Here is a 15,452-nt window from a genome sequence, read left to right on the forward strand (position 1 = left end):
CTTGCTCGCTAATCCTGCCGTGAAGCAGCAGTGCTTGCATTATTGTGTTTCGGGGTGGGCAGTAAGACAGCCGGTGAAATGACTGGTACTTGAGGTATCCCATCTTAGGCCTCTAGGTTGGCAACGCATCTGTAATACCCCTGGTGTTGCAGATGTTTATGGGCGGTGGTGATCGCTTACCATCAGAAACCCACTTGCTCGTTTGCCATTCAGTCGAAAAAAATTGCCATAATTGACTAAAACTTATGAAAAAACATGTGTTTATTGACCAGCGGGAGAGGCAAAAACTGACGAGGTCGATTGGTTAAATAAATACACACGATAATATTTCTATTCTTCTTATTGCTTATGAGACATTGGGACCATGGCCAGAACACACCAAACTTTTCATTAAAGATTTGCCATAACGTCTGGTTTTGGCCTCAGGAAACCCCAGGGCTGGCACTTACCTCTCGCAAAGATTAGGGTTTAGCGAGGACCAGTTCAGAAAGGTAATGCGGCCAGTATCTTGGGGTCAATGCCTGTGGAAATCTTGACGACAATATAGCTTTGTAGTTATAGTTTAGCTTAGTTTTAGTTTTCTAATTGTACTTATATGTGTATATTTGATTCTATCGCTTAGGAATTAAAAATATCTTCTTTTTTGTGGTATTGACTGACCTAGTGATGTAAAATGGTATATGTATTCTCTGCAGGCTCCCCCACCGACGGACAGCACACGACTCGGCACTGGCGCAGCCGCAGTGGCTTCCGCCGCCGGCCATGAACTGGCAGACTTTCCTCACAGGGAACTGCTCTTCGGACTCACAACTACAGGTACTTAATTGGACTGGTTACAATTTTCCTTTTACAATGAAATTCAGGGCGACTTACTCTTACAAAAGTACTAGACTTTCACTGAAATTTTGTTCGGGTATTAATACTACAACAAAAAAAGTGATTGTGCTTAACGACCTGTTGCTGGAAATAAGCAAGGTTTAACGAACTCTGTAGATAGTATTGATACCTACCTATTTCGAAATATGGCTGCTATGATTTTCACATTTTATTTGTTATGATAAACCAATACTTAAAATATTATACACGCAATTTATTTACGAAGTATGTACATTTACTATAATACAGATACGAGTAGATTCAGTTGGGGCGGGTCATAAATATGCAAATGAGTGACATGCCATTCCTTGCAGAATCTTACCTGGAATTCAACGCTCAAGACTTGGAGTTCGGCTTCAACGAGAGCCGGCGGGACCGCATTCTGCGCACATTCGTTAGGAACGCCTACTACTACCACCTGAATGAAATATATTCCACCCTGAAGAACGAATACACGGATTGGGATAAACCCTTGCAGAACCCCCTTAGCGTCCGGGACGCCACGCTTGAGGTATTTTGAACTTTGTTCTTACTTCAACTTTTAATCAACTTATGAACAGCCTACAAGGTAAGAGCTTCGCGAAGTTTCGATTGCTTCTAATACTCGTAGAAGGGTCTTTTTGGCACTGGTAAAAACTACTTGTGTAAAATATAACTTATCCAGTTTCACTTTTTGAAAGTGAGTTAGAATGTTTTAGAGTTTAAGATATTACGATTTGCTGGAATTTGTAAATATTTAATTGTTATTGAGTATTAACTAAATTACGGATGCTGAAGGTTTCAAATTTAAATTGAATTTATAAAATGTGTATAATATTAAATTATTCGTTAAAAGTTTATTCATGAATCAATCTATTACTGGAGTATTTCAATCAAATGCTCGAAACTGTTGCAAGATAGACTAATCGCGCCAGTCAGAGTCCAATTTCCGTGGTTGATACAATAAAACAATGTGATATTATTTGTCGTAAGGGAACTATCTCGATATCGATAGTGGGGGCTCAAAGTTGATAACTGACAGGACGGCTGAGTCGACTACTCTCGAGCGGGCTCGGGCGCCGGCGGTATCGCAGACGATCTCAATTAAGCTTCAAGTGGTTTTCGCAACTCACCGAGCGTTCCCGCGTCCTACAAAGGAAGTTAATGACGCTCGCGCACACTGAATACAAGATGGGCGCGCTGAAAGGCTTTATTAGAAAAGACTTGCATCTTCGAGTAAGAAATTAGCGGTGGGTCTGTTGCAACAATTTGGAACGCTATTACTCTGAAACATACATCGCTTGATTCTTGATGCGATTCTTGCTAGTTTAGGTTATTATTGTTGAAAAACAGCAGTGGTTTTGTGAAAAAGGGTTTCCCCAAATTCAGCCTGAATTATGGTCACGATTATTAATGTTCTTTTATTACTTTATTCCATTAGGTACTAAGCGACGGGCGAACGGCGGCCCCGCTAATCAGGTTAGGCTACCTCCACGCACTCCGCGGCGGGACCACTTACTTCTCGCATTTCCACCATCTTTCGGTAGACAAGGATTATCCCCAGGTTAGTATTTTACAAACGGTATGTGTACAATAAAATTCGGACATATTGAAATAGATGGACCAGACACATATTCGAGGGTCATGCGACTCGTTTCGGACGCGTGATTCTTTTTCACCGAATCCTCGCGTTCCATTCGTGACCATTGCAATGCTATATTCATCAGCTTCTCGTCTTGGCTACATAGTGATGCTTTTTGTTTTAAAGGCGGCGTTATTTTTATTCCAATATTCCCACATCACGATATAGTTTTTGGGATTTCCTATGGGAATTTAGTAAAATCCCGGAATTTTAATTTGACAGCCAGATCTAATGCTTCACGCTAGCAAAACTGCGAGTAGGTACAGGCAAAGGAACTACGAAGTTTGCTATTCTGCAATATCTTTGTTTTTGATATACAAGTAGACCTCTGTAGCCAAAGTAACGCTGGAAACAATTAACCAAAGACACATACACTAAAATGGTAGTTTTTCTCTAAATTGTCCACTCATCTGTCTGTCATTAGGGCTGTATCCTTCGAACCGTGATAGGTAGATAAGAAAGTTAACTATAATCACATAACTATGGTCGCAATTGTATACTTAGTAGTTGCCCCATCGTGTGTTCTTCCAACTCGTATTTGGCCGATTTTTAATGGCAAAAAGTAATTCGTTGTACTAGAATAAGCTTACCATAGCCAATTAAGTATCTTATACATACCTAATGTTATTTGTATTGTTTTACTTAGCGCCCGGGTTCTGTGCATGGCGAGGAATTACCTTACTACTTGGGCGTCCCGTTGTCGACATCACATCAAGTGCAGAACTACACACAGCAGGAGCAACGAGTCTCACGACTTTGCATGCACTACATCACCAACTTTGTCAGATATGGGTAAGTTGCTCGCTCAGTGCCATTTAGTGTCTACGAATACAGCCATTGCTTTTTACAGTCGGTAGTAATAACAAGGAACCCTTTTAGTTTCGCCATGCCCGGCCGAAATGACGTAGAATTTATTCTTATGGTTTACAATGAGAAAAGTTTCCACCTGTTTGAGGTAATGGGCAAAGGAACAACATGTCAAGCCCAGTTGAGGCTGAAATACTTAAGTTTGTTTGAAAATTGACAAAAGCCCGACACTTTTGCTCTTTCCTGTTTCAAGTCAGATAAAATGACGGACGTGTTGTTTATCACTGACTGAATCTTGTTCCCCTAAGTCCAGAGACAGCATAATAGAAGAAACGTCTTAAAACTTATAATGGGTTGGATGCTATTTGTAGTTAGAAGGTATTTTTAGTTTGTTGCTAATTATCAAATGATTAAATAAAAATGATTAATTAATTATTTCAGTTAGATTTAGAAGCTTTTGAATAAAGTTTTGCGCGTAGGTTTTGGGTCGTGTCCACATAATACGGGGGATTATTTTAAACAAATTTGGTTTAAAAATAAAGTCAGGCTTAGGTACTTTGTACGTATTAAAGTGTTAAAATTTAATTTAAATTTAGTGCCTGCTTAGCTGCAATTATAAATAAAATATTAATATCATTAATTAAAGATACGAGCAATTTTCAGTGCTAAAGTGACAATATGAAAAGTATAGGTATACTCGTAACCAAAAAGCCTGTTCAAGTATGTAAGTGCAATACCTATACATATTATTATCACAGTATTTTTTTATCGATAAAATTAATACATGTCTAAAATATCGGTGATGTCAGACACCACTCGTCACGCAGAGCATTTTACCCACGTTGAGAATTATTGCATCATAATTCCCGGCACGTAGAAAATCGAATTATGTCCCTCTGCAGTTTACCCCTCGCGTTACGATATGTGGTTATTCAAAAGAGCGTGAACATGAAAAAAAAAACGGATACGTACCGGAACCGTCTCTTTAGCTTATTGAACCAATCGAAAAGGAAAGTAATGTTTCGAATGCCGTGTTTCAATTGCCGCGACTTCAAGTCGTCAATTGTTCAGAACTTAGCACGGAACTCTAAACTCATTAACATTTTTTAAAATGTGTAGAAATTAGAGATTAGACATTACTAAATTTTACTAGACATTATTAATCCACAGTTTTCATGATAATGGTTATTTCCGCAGTTGTCCATTTATATTTGTTACGGGATATAAACCGTGATTATCTTTAATGAGTTCTCGATATTTTGATGTATTTGTACGCATCATGATCACAGGTAGACTGAAGAATTTATGGGCAGATGTTTAAGGTGTAAGCCTCACAGAAGATACGTGGAACGAGGGTGCGTCGCAGTCGCGGCACCCCTTAAATCAGTTTTCATACCTACTAAATATAGAAACGTCGCGGTTCAAAGCAGACAGAACAGACGACGCGGAGACGCCCTCGCCACGTTTCCGCCCGGTCCGTGACGCACCCCCATCCCAGGTCATTTCTGTGTGGCTTACGCCTAAGTCTTCGGTTCTGTACTTTGTGTTTGTACACAAACCAACCGATGCGTTGGACCGACGACCTTGTTAGAGTGGCCAGAAAGAACTGGATGCGAAAGGCGCAAAACCGGGAAGAATGGCGTGCATTAGAAGAGACCTACACTCAGCATTGGGTGGTGAAAGGTTGAAAAAGAAGAAAAAGAAGAAGAATACTTACATAACGGGCAATGAATGAATTTTTCGATTTTAAAGATAGCAAATTACTGCTTACTTCCACTGACGCTCGACTTTAATGAAAAATTTGCACTTTAAAGTTGAATATTTCGCAAACATATTGAGGTAACCCTCCAATGGTTTTAATGGTATAACTAGAGGGTTAATCAAGAAAAAAAATCCCCCCCCCCCACTTTACGTGTATGGGAGGTACACTAAAAAAATTGTTTTTATTGTTTTGTAATTTACCACTTTTTAGGCGTGATTAATCTGTATATTCATGTCAAATTACAGTCTAGAACAAACGGTCTCTGAGCAGACAGACAGACAGAGACATGGCAAAACTATAAGGGTTCCTAGTTGAAAAAACGGGCTAAGTATACTCATATTATATGAGTCCAACTCGCGCATTTAGGGTTTCGTATACCTAATTACAACATAACATTATATTTCTCAAGTTTTTGAACTATGAAAGTACCGAATATTGATCGAACGAAAAGAAAAATCTGTATGAAAGGCGTCTAATTTCATACTGCAAATGTATCATAGCTAATATATGATTTTATCATGTGAAACAACCGACTTTTTTGATTTTCTAATCTATAAGGTATTTCACGTGCTATGAGAGCTTGCTCTCTGCAAAATTCAATGGTTAATGGAAAAATAACTATAGATTTTAATTTAGGTACTTATGAGTGTTAATACTTGACAGAGAAAACAAACCGACATCGCGAAATCAACCCTATGAAAAGGTTCTGTTTCCGTTTCACCCCGTCTTGTTAGGAACCCTAAAATGTCACAAAAAGCTTGGGTTTATTTACAGGGCTTAAATGTAATTAATAAAAAAAACGTTGAAGTGCAGCAATTTGCTTATTAAAGAACAATTTTTCGTTCTTTAAAGATTCACAAAATCGCGACGCAGTTTCTAAAGATGCTAAAATAATGCGCCGTAATAATTAAAATATCACGACCTTGTTCGAATAAACCCAAAAAGTATCAAATAACAGCAGATTTCATGTTAATTGCCAAAATGCGTATAAAAGCACTTAAAAATGCGTAAGGACCCTTAAGGGAGTGTTGTTTATGTTGCGCTTCCAAACTTTTATGTTGAGAGCTCGCTTGTTTTATCTTACGTGACATCAAACGAGACGGGGATAAAGAAATACGATTACCGGCTTGCTGTAATTTGAGTGGTTTAATCAGGCTCAACCCAGACGATTGCGGGACGCCGCGCACGCACCGATGATCGCGTGCCTCGAAATAGAAGCAAACTCTACTACAATTAAACCAAACATGTTACTGTATAGATGTAATATCAGCGAAACACTGTTTTAGCAGTTTTGCTGACAATTCCTACTTAATGAGAACTTGGAAGTTTAGCAATTTTGACACATTAACTCGTGATTCCCATATGTGCAAATAGACCTTGATGTACGACTCGCAGTCAGGGCAGATACTGTTAGTTTTTAATTCTTGTATGTTTAATATTTTATTATATTTAAGCATGCATTTTCATATTTTATTTATCCATTGCCTAGTACATTGGTTATAGATTTGCCAAATAATCAGCGGGCCCGGGCAGCCTATTAACCGTATCACCGGCTGTAAATCTAATGATACTTTAATATTTGTCGTAGGAATCCGAACGATCCCTCCGCCACACCCCCACCGAGCCCAATGCTGGGGGAGACTCCGAGGCTCGGCCCCAACCAGACGCCCTACTGGGATACCTACGACACCATCAACCAGCTGTACTTGGAGATCAGTGCGTAACTGTCTTATCTGATAATTGATTTCTATATTTGTTTCACTAAATATGGAAATAAAACAACCGAAACAATACTTCAGCCTGCATTATTAAAGTGCCACAAGAGTCGTAAACTACACTTCCGATGCAAATAAATGTCGAAATTGTAGCTCTACCTACGTGAATGCTTTCACACATTCGTATCAATTTGTACTCATTACAATTTGTACTTGTACAGGTAACAAGCCCGAAATGCGGAGTCATTACCGGGGCCACAAAATGTCGCTCTGGCTGTCCCTCATCCCGCAGCTGCATCGGCCCGGCCCTGAGTTGCCTGATGCCACTATGCGGCACCATCATTTCCAAGACGATAACAATGCTAATCACTATGAAGGTACATTACATAAAATCTTTAAATACTCGTACATATATTCACTCAATGTACCTCGTTACTGGGAATGGTTGTTAATAATACCTTTTTTACAGGGGCAGTAAGGCCGCAGACGTTGTCCCGCGCTCATGTGCCTCACGTCGTGAACCTCGAAAGTGGCGGACGTGGAGACGGCGGGCGAACCACGCCGACGCCGCGCACGGTGGCGCCGCGGCCCTCCGCCGTACCTCCCGCTCCCTCCACTGAGTGTCCCCCTAATGCAACGGTTGCGCCAGCGCAAAACGATGACGCGCTATTGCGACGTCTCGCATCTTCCCATTATCAATCCTACACCGCAGCACTCACAGTCACTATCGCAGTGGGATGTTTCTTGCTGTTACTTAATGTACTCATATTCGCTGGGATATACCATCAGAGAGGTTCTCGGCCGCGTCGCTCGAAAGACGACCTAGCAGAAGCAGGAAGTTCATCTTCATCCGACAATTACGACGGGAAACTTGATTACGAAGTGCGCGCATTTGATGGAAAAGGTTTCGGGTTTGAGTGTAAGTCAGCACACGTGCCTCGCGGTTCAGGATCAAAGTTTGATTTACGGACGTTATCGGACTGTGGTGAGCCTACATTTGGTGAGTACAGTTGCTATGACGAGAAGCATCGTGCGGCGCGGCGGTCGTTGCCGGACGTCAGTGTCGGTAGTGCAATAGAAGCCGGTAGTGTAGTGTGTATCGGTATTGATACACAGAAACCGGATATTCAAAAAGTGGACGGTAGGCAAGATCCAGTAGGTAGAACTAGTACTTTTGAACCTCGAGGCGTTGATTGTTCTACGCAAGTGAAGTTTGGTCCGGTGCCTGACCCCTCTGAAGGGACGTCCGAGTCGAACCCTGAATCGGACTCATGTGGAGCGAGTGGTTCTGGTATTCTACGAGCGCCGCCTGCCCCTACAGCGCCCGCTCCACCTGGCATCATGAAAAAGAGGGTGCAGATACAAGAGATATCAGTATGAGGATTTCTCGACGCCGCGGAGGTCGTTGTGAATAAACGGACTAAATTGTAATAGGTACTCTACGTTTAAACAATCCGAAGCAAAAAAAAACTATGCCACGAGTAATAATATAAATAACGGCCAGTATGTGCAGTGTTAACACTACCCAACATAAAAATGAGTGGAGCGAATACTGCGAGTGTTCTTCGAGTGCCAAAACTATTAATATAGTGTAAGTTACTCTTCCAATATCGCTTAAGGAACTCCATTTACGGAAAATTTTCGCGCAGCAAGCTTACAATATCAGCACTGTCAGGTGAAAGTCAACATAGCCCACTACTTATGTAGTTGAATAGTGTCAACACTAATCTCTTATCGGGCAAAATCGCGATTTTTACCGCTTTGCCTGAATAGGTATTTAATACATTTCAAATTTATACATCAGTACGCAAGTAAGAGACCATGTAAATATTATAAGTACCTATTAGTGGTAAACCGTAGATTATAATTGTGCGTACAGCGAAATGGAGTCACAGGCATTTTTGACACTCCTGTTTTACTTGAACTTACGGCTGTAAATATGTAAGTAAACACGTCGTCTACTTTCCACTCTATTTGCTATAGCGTTGAAGATGTTGGAATAAATTAACAGGGAATGATTTCAAATCACTTCTGTAATCATGCTTTGATAATTTTATTAACCAGAGTGCTGTTATTTTATTCCATCCCTTCGTATATAAAATGAAGGAATTGTAGGTTCTTGTGAACGTATTTGTATGTAAAATATAAACAAATTACATGTGAATATAACAATAAATTAGTACTGAACTGATTCAGAACAGGTGTAAATATAGATGAAAAAGGTGTTTCGGGTAGTGTAAATTTGAATGTTGTAATTTTTTGTAAAGTTACTTTAAGTGACTATAATTTTGAGTAGTTTTTGATAAGTAATAATTGAGAACTAAGAACTAAAATGACAAACGGATAAGTACTCTGAAGCACTATTAAGTTAATCTTATTATGTTAGTCGACAAAAGTTTGAATGTCATTTTTTGTTCAATGTAACAACAATTTCAAGGTAATCAGGGTAATAGACCGACATTTTATACTAGACATGCCCTTATTAATAGTTCTGCACTACTCCCAATTCTATTTGATTAATAGTTATTGCTAATGTAACAAAGTGGACATAATATTACCATTGCAAGCGTAACCTGTTGCATGCCGGGCCCTAACGGGATAATTAACTTTCATAATTACTCCTTGTGAATAGCTACTCACTAATCACCCTTTTATCTTTGGTACTATATTAACGCTTCCACCTAATAATTATTAGTAAAACTTATATGGGCATATTTCCGTTATCGTTATTTTACCATCATATTACACATCGTTTGTTTTAGAGTTCCATTCCTCAAAGAAATAAAAGATGGCAGCAGTTCGTCGACGGTGTGTAAGTCTTGTCTCTCTGTCAAGGCTTTTTTTTTTCAGGAACACGTGAACTTGATATAACCTTTTGAATGAAACTAACCGAATAATCATTCATTTATGATTGAATTCATCGTGATTCATAATTGAGTTGATGTTTTATTGTTACTAAAACGAAGCCTATACTGTTTTTCAAAGTTGAATGCGAAAATAAAGCTAAATGTGACCTAGCGAAACCAATTTGAGTATTAATTAACCATCAGTTTGCGACATGACTTGTTTTGGGATTTCTTAGTGGAAAACGTACGAACTTTTTACTTAACTTAACTTCCATTATCAATCTTCCAATACGATAGGAAGGTCCATTGACAGTATAAAAATATAAAGCTTAGTTTTATGATACACACGTAATGCCTGATTCTCTTCTTACTGCAATTTTAATAAATTGACTATTTAAAATATTTTAATAACTCACCTCGATAAACTAATTTTCATTCAATCGTATCTGCGTTTAATAAATTTATGTGCTTGAGTACTTGTCCGCGTTTTATCTTCACAGGAATTGATGATAACCTAATGATGAATGAGTAATAATAAACGTTATGTCTGTATCCACATTGTGACAAAATGTGAATTTATGAAACTAGTTATTTTAGTGATATGTTTGCTTTATTCGTATTGAACGAAGAGCTGGAAAATGCGTGTTCTCAAATTTTATGAAAATAATGTGTTCCCTTTTGGTTAATAAAGTTAAGTAACACAAATCAGCATCGGATAACATCTTTATCATAAGTAGCACAAAAAGAAAATATATACTTAATTGAGGTAAATCTCAGAAATGGTTTTTGGTTTAGCAGTAAATTTTTATGCGTATTTTGTTGAAATATGCCTACAGTTTCAATTTACTCGTACAGAATATTTTTTTAATGGAAAATGGCATCATTCTGATCAGATTGGTAAGACTCATGTATTGCGCATTATGGGGAGATTACGAGTAAGACGTTCTATCGTGATACGAGGTTCGCCTAAGCACTTTAAACATAATTCCAATCTCTAATATGATTTAGCATTCAAGCATGAAAACAAAATCTCATTCCTGATTGACTTTATCAGTTTTCAATAAACATGAAGGAGAAATTATTGCACAGGTTTTTGAATATAATAATATATTTATCACATAATTAGTGTGGACCCCGATTAAACAAGACAAAAACCTAATCTCTATGTTCTACCTTTAATTGACTTCTGATGTATATATCATGAAATTTCGTAGAGCGCATTTTAAGCTCTAGCGACAATTAATTAGGAGAGGAATTGATGTAAAATGTTGTTACCTCTACTGGCTACTAACCTACAATTAATTATTTAGTATTTATATAAACAAATTGTTACGTTATCCTATTTTAAAGTTTTTGAAATATTGGTTATTGTTATGCATAGCTAAGTTCAATTGTTAATGTACATGTAGTGCAATATTTTGAAAGAGGCAGATAATTTTACGAATAGTAGTTATCAACAAGAGTAAACGATCTATTGTCATTTTCGCGAGCAGGATTTTGCACCGTTTAAGTTACCTCTTACACTGAAAATAACCTTTTATTTGTGAATGCTTAAAAATACAGTAGGTAACCATTATCTAATTTGTCCTGACTTTTTTATATTTCAAATATGACTGAATTCCGGTATAAGTTGACTTTTGACAATGAAACTAGAAGTGAAAAGTTTGGCCTGAATTAGAAAACTGATTTTGAGGCTTTCAAAAGACAGTATGATTTCCAAACACAGTACAAATCAGTTATGTATAAAACACGATTTTTCAATTATTCGAACGACATTTTCCACAAATGCTTACATCAACAAGTTTTCAGTCTTATATTTTTAGTGTCAATTTCATTGAAAATTAGGTATTTTTGAAAATTACCGGCCTTATAGTTAAATTTTCTAAATGTTATCTCATGAATTTAATACGCTTAATGATTTCCAATCACTATTCTACATTATGTTATAGTTGTGTAATATAACTAATATCAATTGTAGATAACTGTTACTATACTTACTCAGCATCTACATTTTGTTACAATTTGGCGTTTTAAAATGAAGTGCATAAAGTAATATATGGTGTCGAATAATAAAGAATTGAATGAAATACTTACAGGACTTTTAATATTCTTAATATTTTTTATTATTTTTATTTTTTTATGTCGGCTGTATTATGTCCCATTGTATGATGTTGTGTTAAGGTATTTTTATTCTATTATATTCAAAGTCAAAGTTAAAATATCTTTATTAAATTTAGGCTATAACAAGGACTTATGAATGTCAAAAAAAATCTACCACCGGTTCGGAAAAATCTCTGTTGAGAAGAATCCGGCAAGAAACTCAATACATCTTTTCCAATACGATTCCTCAAATAGGAAAATACAAACATACGTAGACTGCTAAAATAATTACCTTTCTTTTTGGCTTTACCGTTGTCGGATAAAAGTCATGTAGGTGTATCAATAATAATTTCCAAAAACTCTTAAACAGTATTTTTTAGGTTGGTTGGAAATTGATTTCTATCAATGTTGGTTTAGGATCATGAACAACTCTGAAATTTATGCTGAGGTACGCAAAATATTAAACAGTTCAATCAATTAGACTAAATTAACTTTGGGAAAGTTCCGACAAGCCCGTTTGTCACCAAGCCAAACTTTTTAATTATTTCATCTAAATCCACAGTGAACCCAAAAATGTTCGCATGCGCAAGGGTTTTACCTGGTCTGCTCGAAGTATCTAGTAAAGTAATAGTAAATTGGTAAAGGACCGCTTATTTTAAATTACATTTTAAGGACAATGAGGGCTATCGTTTTTTGTCTCACTAGATGGCGCACTGTTGCGTGAGGTTTTAAGTATGGCTTTCAAAGTCTGTTATTACGGGCGTTAAACAAAGTTAGATTAAATCATATTTAATACACCTTAAAACGTAGCATAAAAATATCGAGCATGCCACAGTGTTGCAAAGTCCCCGTTTTGTTAAAAAGGGAGGACAAAGGTTTGAAAGACAAAACTGTCTCAAAACATAGACATTCATTGCCCCGGAACGCATATTTGCCATAATTAATTTCGGATATTGCAAAATATTCACAAAATTATTCTAATTATAAATAAACCCGCGTAGTTCACAAAACTATGAGATTTGACATTTCGGAGACCTCACGCTACACTAGCGCCTCTAGCGGCGAATTCATTCGCGATAGCCCTCATTAAATATACGTTGGTACTTATAATACCTATTTAAAATGTACCTACCCTAGAACAAATATAGTTTACTGAGCATGGATACGAATCATTGATATACATAAACCTAAGTTACGTCAACGTAAACGCCAATAACTGAATAACATGTAAATATTATATATATATATATTTATAACATTGGGTTTAGTGAGAAAAAAACATCTCTATTTTACGTATAGAGCAGATACTCTAAAATAGTACACTGTTGTAGAGGCTGAAAAGTAAGCAATAGATGAACAAGTTAGTACGAGTTCATCTGTTGCACTTTTGGCCGAGACTTTTCACGACTAATGCGAGGAAATAAAAAATATTTACCACAAAACAAACAATAACAATTCAAAGACTGTGTTGCTCCCGCCGATTTTTATTAGGGTTCCGTAGCCAAAATTGCAAAAACGGAACCCTTATTTATAGTTTCGCGATGTCTGTCTGTTCGTCTGTCCGTCCGCGGCTTTGCTCCGAGACTATCAATAGGCTGCGGCAGTAAGTTGAACAAAACGTGAATCTATGGGAGCTCGTGCACTTGGCAGCCGGGCTGTTCAGCCAGTGCAGTGCAGTGTGTGGCAGGCTTAAAAAGGTAATGCTGCGGCGTTTTTTCATACTTAAAAAAATTAAAGCATTTGTGCATACTATGCGTTTAAGAAATTTTTCTTCTTAGGCATTTTAAATGTTAGTAATTTTGCCACTTACTCTTACAGCTGTTTAGGTGTAATACTTCAAACTCGTTTTGTGTCGTAGGCATTGTGATCAAAAAGGAAAAAAAATACATCGTATAAGTCATATAGGCTAGGTATGATGCATTCTCATTGGTCAATTTAATTTCAGATGCAGCTGACGATTAGTTTTGATTGGTCCAATTTTATTGGCGTTTCAGCAGTAGGCCAGGAAAATTGTTCAGAAATATATTCGAAAAAGTCGTATCACGAAATACATTTAAAGATACGACCTCTTACCGTGTGCTACATTATTGTCGTGTCATGCCATAAATGAGTCAGCTGTTAAATGTACAAGTATAAGCAGTTTTGTGTACTGGATTTAGCTTATCTATGGCCACATTTTCGAGCCGTGTCGTGAAAAATATATTTTTCCAAATTTTATTTTACTACTTTGTTGGCGTTATTAATATTGTATGTCCATGCAAAATTACAAATTTATAGCTATCTCTTATTATGCTGCAGTAGGTGCCAAACCCGTCTACGGCTACATTCTATACCATTGAATATTTAAAAATGACGTCGCTTAATCATCCCACTTTTCAATTTTGTTTTGTGCAACGCGAAAAATCCTTCTTGTAAATGGCTCTTAAATCTGGAACATTTCAAACTGTAACTCCAAAACGCAAGAAAAAAAACAGTGTTGGAAGTTAATTGAAGTGCTGGTCCGCAGGTGGCATAGTATGAGAATTCATTTAGTCCGTTCGGTTACTTAGCCACAAAGCGCTGTGACGCGTTGGAAATTGCAATGACCGAATGCGATTGGAATAGAGTACTCGACCAATGGATCAATCGAGTGCGGACAAAATAAACTCGTTTGTGAAGAAGCATCTCTATTGGAAAAGTGTCTTCCTAGTGCCCATTGATAAAGTAAGAAACCTTTTTGAGTAGCTGGGTATTACAAATACATTCAGTATTTAGTCTATTTGTATAATTTTGTACTAGTCGATGTTGTGTTGTTTTGCTGAATCTAGTTAAACAGTGCTAAACTTACGATAAATAACCAACTTATTTACGTATACCATATTTTACCTCTATTAACCCCCGACGCAAAAAGGGGTGTTTTTAGTTTTATTCTATGTGTGTGTGAAATCTGTGCATCTGTCTGTGATATCAAAGCTCTCACACGGAAGCTAGTTGAATCGACTTTAGTGCAGTTTATACTTTTCACTGCGAAAGCCCAAACTCAAGAGGCTTTTTCAGCTAAAAAAGAATTGAGAAATAAAAAACATTGAACCGTGCAGAAGTCTTCTTATGTGAGGAATGTTTAGCAAATATTATATTTCAAAATTGTTATTATGTTTGTAGCATTTGAAATAATGAAATTGAGGGAGAAAATTGCCAGTTTTACAAAAACGACGATGTCACAATAACTAAACTTTTTTTAACAAACCTAAAACAATACAGTACAATACAAAGACTCTTTATTGTACTTACACCAGACATAAAACCTAATTTTCTGAGAGGTAAATAGCAGCCCTATCAGCAGTCGCCTATTATCGTCGGATTCTGGAGCACTTTGTATTTTTTTTTTCTTTATTCGACTGGATGGTAAACGAGCAAGTGCGTCTTCTGATGGTTAGAGATCACCACCGCCCATAAACATCTGCAACACCAGGGGTATTGCAGATGCGGATGCGTTGCTAACCTAGAGGCCTAAGATCGGATACCTCAAGTGACAGTAATTTCACCGGCTGTCTTACTCTCCACGCCGAAACATAACAGTGCAAGCACTGCTGCTTCACGGCAGGATTAGCGAGCAAGATGCAAGACCTTGCACAAGGTCCTACCACCTGCATAAATAATAAAAATTGCTTAAATAATAAATAAATTGCTTTTATCTATTTTTCCGTAATTATAAACTATCAATATTCCAAATAAATACGCAAAAT

The 15,452-nt window shown here is 37.3% G+C and overlaps 1 protein-coding gene across 1 annotated transcript in view; it reads left to right on the forward strand.

Moving 5' to 3' along the window:
* Positions 1-11,718, forward strand: part of LOC141426535 (neuroligin-1-like) — a 35,220-nt gene extending 23,502 nt beyond the window's left edge. The window contains exons 8-14 of the mRNA XM_074085520.1: positions 696-816; positions 1,191-1,387; positions 2,297-2,419; positions 3,144-3,289; positions 6,655-6,782; positions 7,003-7,158; positions 7,251-11,718. Coding sequence (XP_073941621.1) covers positions 696-816; positions 1,191-1,387; positions 2,297-2,419; positions 3,144-3,289; positions 6,655-6,782; positions 7,003-7,158; positions 7,251-8,161 — 1,782 coding nt within the window. The 3' untranslated portion in view covers positions 8,162-11,718. The remainder of the gene's footprint in view (positions 1-695; positions 817-1,190; positions 1,388-2,296; positions 2,420-3,143; positions 3,290-6,654; positions 6,783-7,002; positions 7,159-7,250) is intronic.
* The last annotated feature ends 3,734 nt before the right edge of the window (positions 11,719-15,452 follow it).

Source organism: Choristoneura fumiferana, chromosome 3 (genome assembly GCF_025370935.1).
Source record: "Choristoneura fumiferana chromosome 3, NRCan_CFum_1, whole genome shotgun sequence".
NCBI lineage: Eukaryota > Metazoa > Arthropoda > Insecta > Lepidoptera > Tortricidae > Choristoneura > Choristoneura fumiferana.